Source organism: Eulemur rufifrons, chromosome 25 (assembly GCF_041146395.1).
Source record: "Eulemur rufifrons isolate Redbay chromosome 25, OSU_ERuf_1, whole genome shotgun sequence".
Lineage (NCBI taxonomy): Eukaryota > Metazoa > Chordata > Mammalia > Primates > Lemuridae > Eulemur > Eulemur rufifrons.
The window spans coordinates 9,967,729-9,984,192 of NC_091007.1; the positions used below are offsets into that span (position 1 = coordinate 9,967,729).

General features: G+C 35.8%; 1 protein-coding gene across 1 annotated transcript in view; it reads left to right on the forward strand.

Annotated features, from left to right (window-relative positions):
* HSPA14 (heat shock protein family A (Hsp70) member 14) overlaps window positions 1-14,597 on the forward strand; it is a 29,808-nt gene extending 15,211 nt beyond the window's left edge. The window contains exons 9-14 of the mRNA XM_069458647.1: window positions 546-701; window positions 3,286-3,388; window positions 10,395-10,607; window positions 11,033-11,206; window positions 13,111-13,181; window positions 14,380-14,597. Coding sequence (XP_069314748.1) covers window positions 546-701; window positions 3,286-3,388; window positions 10,395-10,607; window positions 11,033-11,206; window positions 13,111-13,181; window positions 14,380-14,458 — 796 coding nt within the window. The 3' untranslated portion in view covers window positions 14,459-14,597. The remainder of the gene's footprint in view (window positions 1-545; window positions 702-3,285; window positions 3,389-10,394; window positions 10,608-11,032; window positions 11,207-13,110; window positions 13,182-14,379) is intronic.
* The last annotated feature ends 1,867 nt before the right edge of the window (window positions 14,598-16,464 follow it).

Consider the following 16,464-nt stretch of genomic DNA (forward strand, 5'->3'; position numbering starts at 1 on the left):
ACCGTCGATCACTACTTAGCAAGTAGTTTTAAAAATGAATTCCTAGGAGATAGAGGAATTGTAATTTACTTATTTTGTATGTGTCAAATTTCTTCTAAGAAGCACTTTTAGTTTTTTTTTTTTTTTCTTCTAATGCTCAGCTGGTAATTTTAAACCATTTAGCAATGATAGTGTTGTGATTATAAAGGGTAACATAGGAGACTTTGACCCAGTTACATAAATCTCCTTCAACCTTTGGTTGTCTCATGTTAAGGATCATGTCTACTCTGCTTGCTTCAAAGTATAATCTACTGTTATGGTTACATAATACACCAATTCAAAATATTCGGTAAATTGGTTATTTTTCTTGAGAAGACCCTCATTTTAATTGCAGAGAATATTCTTAGAAAAGTGTAGAGGAATTAGAAGCAGAATACTAAAATGTGGTATCTAATGTTGATTCATGAGTTTATTATCATTCTAATAGAGATTATCCAGATTTTAGTTACGGTACATTCTAAATGGCCCAGTAATTTTAAAATTGAAAGGCTGCATTTTTAATTTAGATCCTTCAAACATGATGTGAGAGGAAATGCCCGAGCCATGATGAAATTGATGAACAGTGCTGAAGTTGCAAAACATTCTTTGTCAACCTTGGGAAGTGCCAACTGTTTCCTTGACTCTTTATATGAAGGTCAAGATTTTGATTGCAATGTGTCCAGGTAAAACTCAAGTTGAAAAAACTTTCTTAAAAAATTCCAAAAGCATTCTCACTTAGGTTTAATTTTCTCACCTTGGGTTTTGTTTGTTTGTTTGAGATTTGTTAGCCATCTATAAAAGAGGAATTTTACTGTCTTTACTTTTGAGGTCCAATTTTTGTCAGACTAAATAGCTGTTCCCAAAATAATTACATCAATGTGGCTGCTTGCCCTGTTATTTTATGGCTACAATTAGCAGTGTGTGAAAAAGGAATCCTAGATCTTTTAAAGAAAGGTGGGATGGGATTTGCAGTTTGAGACTTTCAGATTTCTCTTTATGAATTACAGTTCTACCTGTATAGTCCCTAGTTCTTTGTTGCTTAAATTTGATGTGGGATTTATTACGATTCAGTATAGCTTGATAGTTAACACTGTGTAGCATGCTGTGTTCTAAGTACTTTATGAAGTCATCAAATCCTCGTAACAGCCCTGTAAGATGGGTAGGTACTATAATTATCTTCCCTTTATATATGAAGAAGCTAAAACCTGAGAGGGTTTGTTACCCAAAGTCACACAGCTAGTGAGTGATGGACCTTGGATTCAACCCAGGCATTTTGACTCCCAAGTTCATACTCTTTAACTATTACACTGTAGACAGTCCCCAGCTTAATGGTAGTTTGACTTTCAATTTTTCAACTTCATCATGGTGCAGAAGGGATACACGTTCAGTAGAAATCATAGTTTGAGTATGCATACAACCATTCTGTTTTTCACTTTCAGTACAGTATTCAATAAATTACATGAGCTTTTCAATACATTATTATAAAATAGGCTTTGTGTTTGATGATTTTGCCCAACAGTAGGCTAATGTAACTGTTCTGAGCATGTTTAAGGTAGCCTCGGCTAACCTACGATGTCTGGTAGGTTAAGTGTTAGGTGCATTTTTGACTTAGGAAATTTTCAGCTTATGTTGGGTCTATCAGGACACAGCCCTGCTGTAAGTAGAGGAGCATCTGGGTACTGAAGATTAATATCTGTCTTGTTTTTGTTTGCTTTGTCATCCATCGTCATGTATTTTACATTTTCATAGCTTTTATGACATTTAATAAGCACACATTTAATGTGCATAAAATAGTTTTTAATATCCATATCTTATATAATCAAGATATTGGTCGCAAGCGAGGACCAATTTTTGTCAGACTAATTAGCTGTTCTCAAAGTCATTTTATCAGTTGTGATTGCCTGCCCAGTTATTTTATGGCTATAATTAGCAGTGTGTGAAAAAGGCATCCTAGAAACTTCAACCTAAATCCTAGGTTGCAAGTGATTATACTTTTACCCCGAAAGCACAAGTGGAGGACATTGCCCTAGCTTTTTGTGTTGCATATTTGCTAACATTAATGATAGCTACCGTTAGTGAGCCTAGTCAAACCTCCCAACAGCCCAGCAGGTGACTTCGGAACATAGTGAAAATTTCCAGAATTGCAGTATTATATTATTTTTAGGATTCTCATGACTATATTTGATTACATTATCTTTTCATCTGTTTAGTTTGGTTTCTTCACTTTACCTGGGCTTTCCTGAAGACTAGATCTGTACTGCCCAATACAATAGCCACTAGCCATCTGTGACTATTTAAATTTAAATTAATTAAAAATTCAGTTCCTCAGTAGCACTAGCTTACAGTTCAATAGTCTTATGTGGCTAGTGGCTAGCAGAAAAGTCCATTGTACAGCACGGCTCTAGATCTTTGCAGAAAGATTTTAAGCTACAACTCAGAAGATAGAAAAGGTGTTAAATTGAATTGAAATTTCTTTGTGGACAAAGTATTTTTATATTTTTATATTTCTCTAATTTTTTAGTGCTAAGTTTGTCCAAGTATTCAATATATGTTTGCTTATTAATAGCAATAATTAAGGAAATGCAATTTATAATTTTTCATTAAGGAAATTTTGCCTTTATCACAAAGATTTCAACCATAAAAGTATATTTTAATATATATAGATAAAACAAATTTTAAAATCACCCATCTGCATTTAGAAGTTCAGTATGAACATTTTCCATGAACAAATTTTTCTTAAAATTTTATTATATGCCAAGATTCAAGCTTCTTAGGTAATACAAAAGGGCTAAGTTTATTAAAATATAACATAGACTGTCAAGAAAAATAATTAAAAATAATTTTCAAAGCTTTAACATGTAAAAATAGCAAAAACTTCCAAATGACGATTTGGTTAGGGTTAGTAAGTTTATTGTTGGGAATGCCATATACTGGGTATATATTCTTAGATTTTTTTTTTTTTTTTTTGAAAACTTGTAAGTAGGCCATGGGCAAGAGACACTTTCGCCTGAATTTGATGTTAAATATCTTTATACATATGTAGATGAATAACTTAGACTCCATCTCCCCTCCCCCCTCCCCCTCCCCCCCCCCAGATATTGCACTGCTGGTATTTAGTATCCTATTCTGACCATAATAAATGAGATAACTATCACATTAAGGTACGTTACTTGTCACAAGAAAAAGAATTTTGTTTAAAGGTACTGAGCCTTTTTTCTCTCTTTCTTGTGCGTGTGTGTGTGTGTGTGTGTGTATGTGTGTGTGTAGGGCAAGATTTGAACTTCTTTGTTCTCCGCTTTTTAATAAGTGTATAGAAGCAATCAGAGAACTCTTAGATCAAAGTGGATTTACAGCAGATGACATTAATAAGGTAATGTGTTTATATTTTTCTTAATTATTTTAGGAGTAGTTTCAGACTTGGAATTTAGGAAATAGCTCTTGGGACTGAAAGAATATTTTTATGCATGTAAATATTCTCTGATTTTGTATTAAGGAAAATTGATTAAATTTTGATTAATGGCTCTGGCGAACTCATATATATATTTAGTTTCTTAGCAAAAAAGAATAATTCCTTTCCAGTGTATTTTTTAAATGTGGGCAAAGACAGGCAGATACCCAAATGCTTATTGTGTGTCGGGCACTATTTCTTAAGTGCTTTACGTGTATTAACACGTTGAATACTTACCAGCAACTCGGTGATGTAGGCACTGTTATTTATCCCTATTTTATAAGTAAAGGCATTTTATAAGTACAGAGATTAGGCAACTCCTGAAGATCACATGGTTATAAACATTAATAATAAAGCCAAGATTTAACCCAGTATCATTGCTGAATCTGCTCTTAACTAGTACACCATACCACTTCTCTCCACTTGCTTAGGAAAGTATTTTCAGACTTTCAAAAATATTAGAATTGTTTAATCTGTTGCTTTTTTCCCCCAAATCATTTCTATTTATTGAATATACTCTTTCAGAATGATGTCCATCTTTGGACATAGGCTAGAGACAGTGTCTTTTTCTGTTGCCTGGGCCAGAGTAGGACGGCTTCATCATACCTCAATGCAACCTTGAACTCGTGGACTCAAGCCATCCTCCTGCCTCAGCTTCCCCAGTAGCAGGGACTATAGGCATGCTCCACTGTGCCCTGCTAAGTTTTCTATTTTTTATAGAGAGGTCTTGCTATGGTGTTCAGGGTCGTCTCAAACTCCTAGCCTCAAGTTATCCTCCCACGTCTGCCTCCTAAAGTGCTGATATTACAGGTGTGAGCCCCTGTGCCCAGCCAGACATAGGCTTTTGCCATATTTAGGATTATTTCTTATGGTAGATTCCCACAATAAAATTATTAGGTCAAGACTATAAATAGCTAAGACTATTTTTACCTCAAGTTGTTATACTTTCCAAAAGAATTGAATATTCCCATCAAGTACAAAAGAGTGTGCATTTTACTATAACCTTGCTGACATTTAGTTTTATGTAGAGATAAATTTCCAGTTGACTATTTAAAACAAAAATCTTTAACTTTATATTTCATTGATTACTAGAGGATTATTTTTAAATGTTTATTTAATTTTGTATCTCCTTGTATGTAAATATTTCATATTTTGCCTACCTAATCATTGAAATTTTAACATTTAAAAAAAAACTTGTGTGAGTGCTTTATATAGTCAGAATATTAACTATCATGTACTGTAATCTTCCTTAAAGGCATGTATGTACTTCACTGTTTAATTTTGATGCTGCTAGGGAGAAAGGTGTTTGGCATATAGAAGTTTGATTGATTTATTTATCTATTTAAGTCTATTAACCTGTTACTCTGATTTCTTCAGGTGTTTTGCTCACATGTATGACACATATTAAATACTGTTTTCTTTTCACTTGTCTATAGCTTGACAATTTTATATTTTTAACTTTTTTGGTATATGCTGTGGGACAGAAATCCTTTGGGGTTTTTTTTGCAATTTAGGTGAACAAGTTCTTTTTTTGGGAGGGGGTGGTTATCTTTGTTTTTTGGTACTTATAATGTGCCAGGCATTTTTCTAGGTGCTCAAGGGCTGGGCTGTAGGTGATCAATTAGTGTCACTTCCCTTCCTTCATTAACTGGTCATGGAGTCCTGACATTTAATTATCGCCATTAGTATAGCTCTCAGCTGCTTGAATTGAGATGGAATACTCTTAGGGTTGAGAATGTTATGAAAGATTCCTTCTCCAGATATTCCGAACATTTAGGCTTTTGAGAACTTAATAACATGAAATTGTCTATTGAGTTGTTGACCTTGGTGCAGTAACAAAACAACCCTCCGTTCTCAGTGGTTTTCTGTAGCAGATGATTGTTCTCCCTTGGCTTACTTGAGGGCAGCTGAAGGCGGCTGTAGCTCTGCCGCTGTGCCTGTGTTCCACCTGTTTCTCATTCTGGGACCCAAGCCAAAGGAGCAGGCTTTGGGACATGCACTTCTTGTGGCAGAGGGAAGAGAGGAAGAGTACTGGCAGAGCATCCACAGCTTTTAAAGCCTCTTGCTTAGCTAGGTACACGTCAGTGTGTTCACATTCCGTGTCATGGCCAGGCCTGACAGCAGGCAGGGACATACGCTCCACTTACCAAGTCCTGGCAGTGGGCGGGGATGGATAATCCTCTTACAGGGGAGAGAAGAGTGAATGATTGGGATTTACATGCCTTAAAACGTTTAATCCTCCCAAAAGCACCAGGAGGGAGGCACTTTTATCTCCATTTTCAGATGAGGAAACTAAGAGGTTTCCAGAGGTTAAGTCCTAAGGCTGGTACCCAAGTGATGGAGCCAGGACTCAGGCAGGCTTTCTCCATAGCCCCGTGTTCTTTTATGCTTGTGCTCGTCGCTTTTCTAATTTTAGTATGTGAAGGTCTACTATTAGGAGTATTTGCTTTTTCTGGAAAGAATTCTGTAATCTCTTACTTGAGGAGGACAGGTCTGGTTTCTGGCTTTCTGAAAGCAGGAAGCATCAGGGTTCCTACTCTTTTTTTATTTTTTTATTTTTCTTTGTTGCCCAGGCTAGAATGCGGTGGCACAATCATAGATCATAGCTCTCTGCAGCCTCTACCTCCTGGGCTCCAGGGTTCCTACTCTTGAATATGCAGAATTTCTCTTCTTGCCCTGGTTTTTAGCACCATGCCCCACCCTGCCCCTGCTGTACCTTTGTATCTAAGTCCCATAACTCAGTGGCAGCGTGTTGCAAACTTCCTTTCCTGATTCTGGGAGAACTTGCACGTGGCCATCTGTCTAGGTGTGGGAGGGGTCCTGGGGGGAAACGGGCCAATCACTCCAAGTGTGCTTTCTATCAGCCCTTGTGTTTTCAGTTCTGTGCTTCACCCTCCCCGGGTGTGGTGCGTGGTGCCTCAAACCTCCCTGCTTCTCTGGTCATCTCAAACTTCATCTGCTTTGAAACAATTAGCTCTCTCCTTTCCAGCTTCGAAAATTTGTTGAAATCTCAAACTCAAGATCTCTCTTCCATTTATTTTGTCCTTCTCTGTCTATAACTTCTTAAATCCCTTTACTGTCCGCTTAGTGGGCTTATGGAAGGGAGCTCAGATAAACGGATGTGGTTGTTAATCCCTGTTTTAACCAAGCTCCCACATTCTACACCTGCAATTTTAATAGCTCCATAGTATTTCATTGCATTGATGTACCATAATTTATAAAACCAGTTCTTTATATTGGATATGTAGGTTATTTTAGTTTTATAAACAGTCTTTGTGACTTTGTGAATATCCTTAAATAAATATTCCTTAGAATAAAACTTAGAAGTAAATCCCAGGTTTTAAGACTTGGTATTTATCAAATTGCTCACCAAAAAGCAATTTACTTTCTGAGTAGATACAAACCTTCATTTTTAATATTGCAGTTTTGAAATTTTCTTCATTCTGTTTATACTTCTTTTTTCATAGAACTTTAGAATTATTTTTTCAACTTTTTACATAAAATCTCATTGTGATTTTGATATAGTTGCATTAAGTCTATAAATAACTTGGGATGATGTAATAACTTCACAGTTACTTAGTTTTCCTAACCACAAAGTTGATATCTCTCTCTAGTCAAATCTTGTTTACTTAAGTTATGTGTTTTCTTAATATTTACTATATAATTATTGCTAGGAGTGCTATGGAATTTATTGCCATTGTAAGATTTTTTAATACTTTAATTTTCTAATTTGTTTTTGCTGATAAATGGGATGCCTTTCGATTTTGTTTATCTTACACATTGCCACTTTGTGAACTCTTTGAATTAGTGATTTTCAATGGATTCTTCAGAATTTTCTAGGCAGACATTCAAATATATTTACTGATTAACCCACAAATACTGTAATTATTGAGCACACCTATTCCATGCTTTAGGCGGGTTCTAGACACCTGGGATGCAGTACTAAATATAGCACAATCTTTGCCTTCATAGAACATTCTCATGATATACCGGTAATAAAGAAACATAAAGAAAATAATGTCCAGTTGTGTTAAGTGTTAATATGAAGAAAAACAAAGCATGCTAAGGGCCCAGATAGTGACAGAGGGTGATTTTTCAGGTCAGATTCCCCTCTGAGGAGGTTAAAGTTACGTGATGAATTAATAATTTCTTAATATGGAACTGTCATTATATTCTTGAGATATATCTTATTTGGGCATGAGGAATTATTCTTACATTTAATTTCTGTGGTGATTTGTAATTTTTAATTATTTATGCTAAGTTAGCATAAAAGGTTAGATGGACAGTTTCAGGCTTCTCTACCTTACCCATATGGTCCAAACAGAAGGGCCCCTCTTAACATTAGACACTTAAAAGGGGAATGGTGCTGTTTTGTGGTTGCATTGGTCTAAGGAAGTGCCTTAGCTGCTTGGCTCCAACTCATTCTCTCATCTCTGGATGGTGAGCTGTCAGTGGCTTCTTCTGAAAGTTTCTTATCAGCAGCTCCCAAGTCCTGCATCGGGAGAATCAGAGGCATGTGGTTGAATCTCAGTCGTCATCTGAACAAGATGTATATCGTAAGATGAGAGTAACTGTCCTGTTCCCTAAACCAGGCTTAGTCCTCTTCGAATGTTTGCTCTCGCTACCTCCTCTCTTCTTGTGTCCACGAGCATGACCTGCCCCTTAACGATCAGGCTCTTCTAATGTTGTGACATTATGAAGCGGTGGCTTCTTCTGCCCCCTCCTCCTCCTCTTTTTTTATTCCCCCTTCTCTGCCTCTCTTGCCCTGGCCCTCTTTAAAAACTCCTGAGACACATTCAAACAGGGGATTTAATCCATTTTGACTCAGGTACTTGAACTTACTTAGAATGACTTAAAGACGAGGCCTCTAAGGAAGTAATTAAAGTAAATGGAGTCATCAGGGCGGGGCCCTGATCCAGTGGAATCACTGTCCTCATTAGAAGAGACCTAGAGAGCTAGCTGTTGCCACCCCACCCCAAAATGCACGAAGAAGAGGTCGTGTAAGGACACAGTGAGATGGTGGGTACCTACAATCGAAGAGAAGAGGCCCCAGAATTCCCTACCTTGCTGGCACCTCAGTCTTGGACTCCCCAATCTCTAGAACTGGCAGAAATACATGTCTCTTGTTTAAGCCACCCAGTCTGTGGGATTTTGTTGTAGCAGCCAAAGCAGAGTAATACAGGTGGTTTTTTTTTTTTTTAACAGCAGTTTTATTTTATGAAATATTGTGAAAATTATCTTTGAAAAGCCCCTGGTAAGGATAGTTAATTATACTTGAAATATATATTTTCTATTAAAATCTAAGTTTGCAGAAGAAATCTTATACTGCAGACTAGACATTTGAAGACTTTTTTGTAGAGATGGGATCTCACTATATTGCCCAGGCTGGTCTTGAACTCCTGGCCTCAAGTGATCTTCCCACCTCAGCCTAAGAATTTATTTAAATTAGATTTATTGGTTACTGTCAGCATTCATAGTATCACCAATTTTGTACTTTTTATCCTAAAATAAAAATACAAAAAGTCAAGATTTTCTAAGGTTTTGATTCTTTTTTTTTTTTTTTTGGCATAGTGCTGTTTACTGTTTATTTAATAAAGCTTTTTGATGTTGAATATGAGAAATTTGAAAAAGCATATTCTGCATTTTTGTTCTCATGGTATTTACCTGGAATCATAAAATTTTCGAGAAGACTTCTCTTTTTACTTATCTCCAAAGCAGATCTTTTGAGGATCTTTTCCAAAGCTGGTGTCCTCACGCCCTCGCCGGGAGAGAATAGGGTGTCCTCCGCATTGCACGCTGAATGTTAAAGAGGCCAAGTTTTCATCAGTTAGTCCTCTTCTCTGCCACATTGAGCTGGAGAACATCCATTAAGAGACTGTGAAATGAGAAGTGGTTATTGATGTTTTGCTTTCTTGGGCTATGAATGTGTTTATTCAATATTCTGAATGTCCATGCAGTCACAGTGCTAAACAGATGAATCAACGAGGAACTTAAGGGATTTACAGTTTAGGGGAGCAACTTTATGTGAAGTTCTTCAGAGATAAAAGATTTAATAAGATGGTATCAACAGCTTAAAATGCAGTTTCATAAAATATTTCTTTTTCCTCAAGAAACTTATTCTTCACAGTGAAGACAAAAAAAATCTATGGTATAGTTTTCACATAAAGAGATTGGCAATATTTGTTTTGTCACAAAAATACTCTAAGAATTTACTTAAACATTTCTTTTAAAGGTTGGGGGGGCCGGGCATGGTGGCTCACACCTGTAATCCTAGCACTCTGGGCGGCTGAGGCGGGAAGATCGCCCGAGGTCCGGAGTTCGAGACCAGCCTGAGCAAGAGCAAGACCCCATCTCTACTAAAAAATAGAAAGAAGTTATATGGACAGCTAAAAATATATATAGAAAAAAATTAGCCAGGCATGGTGGCGCATGCCTGTAATCCCAGCTACTCAAGAGGCTGAGACAGGAGGATCACTTGAGCCCAGGAGTTTGAGGTTGCTGTGAGCTAGTCTGACACTACTGCACTCTAGCCTGGGCAACAGAGTGAGACTCTGTCTCAGAAATAAATAAAGGTTGGGGGGGAAAAGTTGGAACAGTACAAAACATTAATGTTTTCTATTCAAATGACTCTTTGTGGTTAAGCCTCATATGCACAGTATTAATCATGAACCACGTACAAAGCTCTACTGTATTTTCTAATATGTGGTGAGATTTCCTTATTTTAAATTTTGTTGTGAGTGAAGAATGTGTTACATATAATATGTTAAATATATGTATATATGTATATGTTAAGTATAACATGTTAATATATAGGACTTTTTTTGTGTTTTACCACTGTATGTGAAGATGATTCAGCCTATTATGCTTTATTTTGAGAAAAAAACATTTTTTGAAAAGTAAATGACTGAAGATTATTTTCATTTGCTAGGTTGTCCTTTGTGGAGGGTCTTCTCGAATCCCAAGGCTACAGCAACTGATTAAAGATCTTTTCCCAGCTGTCGAGCTTCTCAATTCCATCCCTCCCGATGAGGTCATTCCTATTGGTGCAGCTCTGGAAGCAGGAATTCTCATTGGGAAAGAAAACCTGTTAGTGGAAGACTGTCTTATGATAGAGTGTTCAGCCAAAGATATTTTAGTTAAGGTTTGTTTAGCTTTTCTATACTTTTCCATAAAAAAGTACAAATTAATTGCCATAAGTTTTCATACATACCATGATTGTATAATAAAACTTTGTACACTGGTAAAGATTTTAAATTTAGGTTTATAATCTTTTAATGAGTTTCTTATTAATACATTCTTTTAGTTCATATTTATCTAACACGTTAATTTCTTAGAAAAATAAAAGTTGGCTATCATTTTTTAATCATAAGCTTCTGATACAGATAAAGAGGTATGTTTCAATATGTTTTTAAATAAAGTGAGATAGGATTATGGATCATTTCTCTTCTCTTTGCCTAGTTTCCAGATTATCAACAAGGAATATATATTTCATTTATAATTGGGATAATTTTTTAAATTATAAAGACAAATATCAGAGGATATGCCTCTTCTTTTCCTGCTTACTAGGGAGTGGATGAGTTGGGAGCCGACAGATTCACAGTACTGTTTCCGTCGGGGACTCCTTTGCCAGCTCGAAGGCAGCACATGTTACAAGCCCCTGGAAGTATTTCTTCAGTATGCCTTGAACTCTATGAGTCCGAGGGGAAAAACTCTGCCAAAGAGGAAACCAAGTTTGCACAGGTGAAGACATGAAATGAGACTATGACTTAGTCACATCAAACGGTTTAGCTTTTCCTTCTGGATTAGATTCAGTTTAATATCTCAATTCATACAAAATGTAGATAGGACACCTAACACGTTTCTACGAATGGATTGCTTCTGCTTACTCATTTTTGAAAGAGGGAGGAAATAGGCAATTTTAACCTGAAAGAGTTCTGGGAAAATACAAAGAAAATACAGTTTGTATTTATACCGCTTCTCTGCTGTGCTCTTGGTCCACTTTGGTAATTAGGTGCTTCTGATACAAGATAGGTTTACTTTTTCAAAATATCACAACACAGATTTCACACTATATGATCCTCTGCATCCTTTACAAAGAGCAAGGTGGAACTGTGTTGTTTACTTCAAAACATGTCCAAGAAATAAGTTGCATTTAAATGTGCACACACAAGGACTGCAGAACAGTATTTATACTGTGATGTCGTTTGTATTTAAATAAAAAGATTGAGAGCTTGAATGTGTTTGAGGGAGGTGGTGTTTCAGTGGGTGTGTACTTTTAGGTATCCATGCATGTATACAGAAGATATCTATAGGTATTTAAACCATATTTCATAAACTTCACAGTGGGTAGATACATTTGAGGGTACCAAAAGGGTTTTTTTTAATTTACTTTTTACATTTTGTATTGAATGTTTTACAAAGAGCACAGGATATGAGCATGAATTACTTTTACAGTAAAATTAAATAAATGTAGGTAACAAAAGAGAATGACTAAAGGAGTATGGTTATTTTTTTTTTTAAATATGTACTCATTAATAGAAGCCTGGAATCAGACTAAAATGTCTAGTTATTTTGAGAAAGGGGGGTGTTTATTAGTGATGAGAGATGCTGTATATGTGTATAAATACATGTATATCTTTAGCTTATATTTTTTCTAATTCCAATGAAAGAATAATGAAAACACACACACATACATACATACATACATACATGGCATGCCTGGGCCGCAGCTCAGACTTACCAACTTGGAATCCATTGGTAAAGTTTTAGAAGCTCTTCTAGACAATTCCACTGTGTAAATACAAGAACTTCCCCGCTTGCCAGGGTTCTAAACTCAGATGGCAGTCTTAGTAGTCCCTCAACTGTTCTCCCTGTGCATGTAGTACCTTTTCTCTTCATATCCTAGTACTACCACCATATCCGAACTTAAAGATTCCAGAAGAGTCACTCACATAACACTGAATTTAGAAGAGAGTCTTTCAGAGTTCCCATCTGTTCTAACCCCATTTTACAAATGAGTAAAACAATGTATTTCGTGACTTACCTAAGATCATTAACTTTGATCTTGGCAAAGTCTGAAAAGTCACTGGTAGACTCTAAGTTTGGTTTATTGGTTTACCATTCTTTAGGAAACTGGGGAATTTTATACCAAATTCATTAGCAGTACTTACAAACGTAATCTTAGTGGTACAAAAGAATTTGCCACATTTCCTTTAAAAGGTGGTTTTTCAAGTGTATTTAAAGGATTTGATTTTTTTTTAAGTATATGTGGAAGACTTGCCAAAATATAATTTACATGTTACTAGTAATGGTTTAATTACAAAGAAGAGAGTAGTCTTTATTTTCTGAGACAAACAGTACTTCTTAGAAACAATCATTTTAACGTAGGACATGACATTTAAGAGGGACAAATACATTAGTTACCTTAAATGCCTCCTTCTCGAAGAGACATTTCCAGTTAACAAAGCTTCACTCCTCTTATTCTCTGAATTCTGTTTAAATGGTAGCAGAATTGAAAACTGCTTTATTTTAAAAATTTTATTTCAGTAATAAGAAAGATGTGGTCCTTTTGTACCAACTGATGCATCAACTCATTAATATGTCAAAGGACTGAATTGTCTTTTTATTATTTTTTGCATAAACAGGTTGTACTCCAGGATTTAGATAAAAAAGAAAATGGATTACGTGATATATTAGCTGTCCTTACTATGAAAAGGTACAAAATTAAACTACTTCTGATGTTAAGAAAATTCACTTGAAACTTGACCCTTTTGTGAATTGATTTTTCACCCATTGTCATTCTAGGCAAGTCATTTATTAAAAACCTATAAGATTTTCTCAGGGAATTATATTTTTACCCTAAAAAATTATTACACTGTACAAAGAAAAGTATATCTCAAGTCGTTTGCATTCTGAATATTTTTATGAACTTCTTTTTTTTTTTTTTTTTTGAGACAGAGTCTCGCTCTGTTGCCCGGGCTAGAGTGAGTGCCGTGGCGTCAGCCTAGCTCACAGCAACCTCAAACTCCTGGGCTCAAGCAATCCTCCTGCCTCAGCCTCCCGAGTAGCTGGGACTACAGGCATGTGCCACCATGCCCGGCTAATTTTTTCTATATATATATTTAGCTGTCTATATAATTTCTTTCTATTTTTAGTAGAGATGGGGTCTCGATCTTGCTCAGGCTGGTCTGGAACTCCTGAGCTCAAACGATCCGCCCACCTCGGCCTCCCAGAGTGCTAGGATTACAGGCGTGAGCCACCGCGCCCGGCCTATGAACTTCTTATATTGGTTACAGTCAACCTAAAAAGCTGGTCCATGCTAATTTGAGATGTAATTTTATCAATTTTCAGTATAATTTTCTAAAGTTTATATAGTTGATACTATTTGCCCTATGAAAAGATAAGTTTATTTCATTATTGCTAGAGAAAATCTTTGGAAATAAATGGCTATCTAAATTCAGCTATTACCATGTCCCTAACAACAGGCTATCCATACCACTATGTCTTACAAGTAAATCCTTTCCAGATTAATGTTAGGGACAACTTACTGTATAAGCCATACTTAGGAAGAATGTCGAATTCATCAGGGTGGGTATAACTTGGCCTGGGCTTGAAAAAGGCCCGATGCATCTTCAGCTTGCATGAAGTCTTAAACTTAAGATGTGTGCCATCATGGGTTTTCGAGGAATATAACTATTGTCTTAGTGCTCTAGGAGGAGATTTCTAAGACCAACTATCTAAATAGAGCGTATGATACTAAATTTAAAGACACTGTGATTGTGTTTGTTCTTTATCTGAATATTCTTTTGGAAATTAAAATTAACCCTTGTTTACTCAAAGTCCTCAAGTCATTTGTTATGGATTTTCTGTTTCTATGAAATTAGCTTATGCGGTGTTGTTTTTTGTTTGTTTAGGGATGGATCTTTACATGTGACATGCACAGATCAAGAGACTGGAAAATGTGAAGCTATCACTATTGAGGTGGCATCTTAGTGTTCTAGAGAAACTGAGGATTTTTTAAAACAAGATTAGCAACGTTATTTGGTTTTGTGTATAAGTGGTGTTTATATTAAAATACTTTTTCAACGAACAGTATAAGCTATGTTTCTATTAAACTACAATATATCAGTAAGTGTTGCACCCTTTTTTTGTTTTTCACGTAAGATGAACAATTACTGGTGGGAAATACAAGTGTTTTGTCGAAGCTATTCAGAATTAAATTGAGTTGGTTGAAGGAAACTTTACATGATGTTTTTTAAGTTTTTCTGTTTCTATACTTTCCAATTTTAAAAAGTCTTTTACTCTTGTTAGATAATTAATGAAGAGAACAATTAAAAGTCCTTGATATTAATTGAAAAAAAGTTGCAGAACTATATGCAAAGTAAGATACATTAAGAAGAAAAAACTCATAAACTCAACAATTGGGAAAGGGGCTTTTACTTTTTACAATTTTGTTAAGTTTGATTTTTTTCCCTCCAACAAACATGTTTTTCTTTTAAAATTGGAAGGTTTTTTTATTTTGAAGAGAAGGGTAGCCATATTCTGTTCATCAGAGAACATCTCTAGTGCACTGAGATCTTCAGTGGGCTCCCAGTGAAAAAGCTCATTCTCTAAGTAAAACAAGAGAACTGATCTGCCCATAGTCAGGGAAGAGCTAGAAGATGAGCAAATCTAGGTTGTATCCCCAAGAGAGTTTTCATTGATTCCCCTCCTTGGCTTTCAGCAGAACTAGGAGAGGAGATACCTTTACTCAGTGGTAAAATAAAAACAAAAAACTGTGCTGCTTTTAATCGATTCAAACTTTATGGATGTGCTTTCTTACTAAAATTGTTTTTATGCAAATGGGTGGCAATACTCTTCTAGAAGTTTCTAAAGACACAGAAACGGAACTTAAATTTTTTTCATGATTGTTCTGTATCAAATTGACAGAACCATGAGGTGAATTCAGATATGATTCTAAGTCTTCAAAGTCTTTAAATACAGAAGCAGCATCAAAAGTATATATGCTCTTTGGACTAAGACTGAGTACTTGTTATTTCTTAGGATTTTTTCCAAAGTCATAAAAAATTTGAAATAAAATTAATGTATGTATAAACCATTAAGTGTCTTCAGAAAATCGGAAAATACCAGTGGAACTAGTTCACCTGCCAGGTCTAAATGCTTTCAACTATGCTTTGGAAAAGTGTTTTAGGATTTTATTTTGTAATTAATTGTTAGATTTTTAAAATAGATCATGGTTGGCAAACTATGGCCAATGAGTCAGATCTATCCCATGCCTGTTTTTGTAAATCAAGTTTTATTAGAGGTTAGCACCCTTAATTATATATGTATTGTCTGTGGCTGTTTTTACATTACAAAGGCAGAGTTGAGTAATAGCAACAAAACCTGTATGGTCTACAAAGCTTAAAATATTTACCGTCTGGCCCTTCACAGAAGTTTGCAGACCCTGAAGTAGATTTTTTTTTTTTTTTTTTTTTAAAGAAATAGGGTCTCACTTTGTCACCCAGGCTGGTGTACAGTGGTGCAATCATTGCTCACTGTAGCCTTGAGTTCTTGGGCTCAGGCAATCCTCCTGCCTCAGCCTCCTGAGTAACTGGGACTACAGGTGTGTGCCACTGTGCCCAGCTAAATTTTTTAGGGATGGGGTCTTGCTATGTTGCCCAGGCTGGTCTTAAACTCCTGGCCTCAAGTGATCCTCCCACCTCATCCTCCTGAGCAGCTGGTATTACAGGCATGAGCCACCATGCCTGGCATGAAGTAGATTATTGAAATTTGTGGAATAAAATACCATAAGACTTACTCAAAAGTTTCTTTTCTTCCATATTTAGGTAATAATTTACTTATTTGACTGCTTGCCTAGATTATTAAGCATTGTGAGAGCAGAGAGCCTCCATCTTAAGTCACCATTTTGTCTCAGCCCCTAGAACAGTACATGAACATAGTACGTATTCATAAATGTTTATCTAATAAATGAATTACATGGAAGAAAAAATAATGTT